Raw genomic sequence first — 2,180 nt, 5'->3', positions numbered from 1 at the left:
ACGAATTTTTCTTCAACTGCGAGGCTTTCTTTCGAGGAACCCGTATGGGTTTCCTTTGTAGCAATTGCTACATTTGGGTAGATGTCTCATTTCCCTTTAATTTCTTCTCTCCACCTAGCGGGTTTCCGCTGAACTATTACGTCAAACACTTGCCTTTGCTTCGAGTTGTTGACAAATTCGACTTCGCCCTGCCATCTTCTAGCCGCCTGGTTAGCTCAGATGGTAGAGCGGCTGCCCCGGAAAGGCGGTGGTCCCGGGTTCGAGTCCCGGACCAGGACGAATTTTTCTTCAACTGCGAGGCTTTCTTTCGAGGAACCCGTATGGGTTTCCTTTGTAGCAATTGCTACATTTGGGTGGATGTCTCATTTCCCTTTAAGATTTGTTATTGCTCTTAAACCAGATGGACACCTGATATAGGACTACCTTTTACGCTAGACTTATGGTAACGAGGAATAAATCAAATATTAGAATAACACATTCGGCACACTCCTTAGTTCCTAATGTACATATGTTGATTTGTTGTGTGCTGTGTTACAGGTTTGTGCCATGCGCTACCTTAGGTACAATCTGAAGTACTCCGAGGCACTCGACGCCATGTACACCTATGACAACAGCCTTTTCGTCATGTTCATGTATGACGACGAGGAGGGACTTTGTAGAAAGGTATGTCGTGAGTGACTTACACTGGCTCACTGAGACTGGAAGGGCATTATCGGTCGTACTAATCTAGGTCGCTGAAATGCAGCAGAACATTTTTTTGGCATTGTGTTATATTTACCAAGGCTATTTTATACAAACCTAGGAATCCGTAAGGCATTCGTGACTTCAACGAGTGTCTAGTACAGTTGTTCTCCCAACCATACTAAGATTAAACGATGAAGGGTACAAAAGCAAGCTACAGTGCAGGCCTTCCCAAATTTAAGGCTAGTTTGTTTAAATAGAAATTCCACTACATGTGCACCGGCAATACACTTTTCAAGTTTTGCATTGCCGTATAGTCCAGTAGAAATGCAGCGTTCCGGTAGCTGAAATGGGTTATAGCGGCTTCTTTATTTTTATTAGATTAAAGGTAGTGGAGTTGTCTATAGTTCACATTTCGCTTAATAAGCACCGGATATCCGCTACCATGTGCTCTGGCTTCGCAGGTGTGCAACATCAAGTCCAAACACGAGGCGTTGGAATTCGGCCTAGCGGTGTACGACCTCGACTACGAGGACTACTACAACAACTGTTCGGCGCGTAACCTTTTCGGTGCTTTCAGTCGACTGAAAATGGTTCGCAGATTGTCGACTACTTTCGGACTTCGTCGGGTGGTGGCGACTGCGCAAACGACATTCCCTGCCCCAAGCGACGTTGACGATGCCGACCTGCGGCACAGCGTCGGCCTGACCTCGACTTGAGTTGCTTCGTATAAAGTACATCACAGCACGACGTGTAGAACTCGTTCGAGTCGCATTCGTGGTCATTTGGTAACCCCAGATTTATTTATAAAGTTGTCTATTTGTTTTCAATTTACAAGCGCACCTTGTGTTCATTTATTTATTTTCTACATGAGGCAGTATTCGCGCCATTTTTCCTGCGAACCGAAACCATGATCTAATTATGAGACACGCCGTAGTGGAGTACTGTGCAATAAGTTTGACCACCATACCTGAATATAAGTGCAGGGGCGTTTCTTTTTTTTTTTTTTTTTTTTTGCATTTCGGGGGGGGGGGGGGGGGGGGCATCCAAGTGCACCGGAACACTGACGGCATTGGCACTCGGCGTGTTTTGCCGTAGCGGCGTGTTTCGCCGCTACGGCAAAACGCGCCGCTATTATCGCTCACGTGCCCTCGAGTTCAGCTGCGCAACGCCTTAGCTGCTGCGCTACCGCGACTGGCGCCGTTAGTTCCAGTCTGGCCGCCACTATAGTTACCCATGCAATGCTCTATTGCGCTTTATTTCAGATTTTGCTGGCTTCACAACTCTTATATCACTGCAGCCATGGCCGAGACGTCGTGACAAAGAAATGACCGTAGAGTTAGTAAGCTGACTCTAGGTGAAAAGCTGGGCGAAATAAAGTGGCATCCGCAAGGACGCCGCCATGTTGATTCATTGACAAGAATTCGCACGTAGAATTTGCGTATTTACAATGCGTTAAGTTCATTCCGTATATTTATAAAATATTTAATATTTACACT

The 2,180-nt window shown here is 46.0% G+C and overlaps 1 protein-coding gene across 1 annotated transcript; it reads left to right on the top strand.

Annotated features, from left to right (window-relative positions):
* The first annotated feature begins 541 nt into the window (after positions 1–541).
* On the top strand, positions 542–1,570 carry LOC125945554 (uncharacterized). The gene is made up of 2 exons (XM_049667484.1): positions 542–663; positions 1,146–1,570. The coding sequence occupies exons 1-2, from the start codon at positions 547–549 to the stop codon at positions 1,398–1,400; spliced, it is 372 nt and encodes a 123-aa protein (XP_049523441.1). The 5' UTR covers positions 542–546; the 3' UTR covers positions 1,401–1,570.
* The last annotated feature ends 610 nt before the right edge of the window (positions 1,571–2,180 follow it).

Source organism: Dermacentor silvarum, chromosome 5 (genome assembly GCF_013339745.2).
Source record: "Dermacentor silvarum isolate Dsil-2018 chromosome 5, BIME_Dsil_1.4, whole genome shotgun sequence".
Lineage (NCBI taxonomy): Eukaryota > Metazoa > Arthropoda > Arachnida > Ixodida > Ixodidae > Dermacentor > Dermacentor silvarum.
This window is presented reverse-complemented; position numbering and strand designations above follow the sequence as displayed.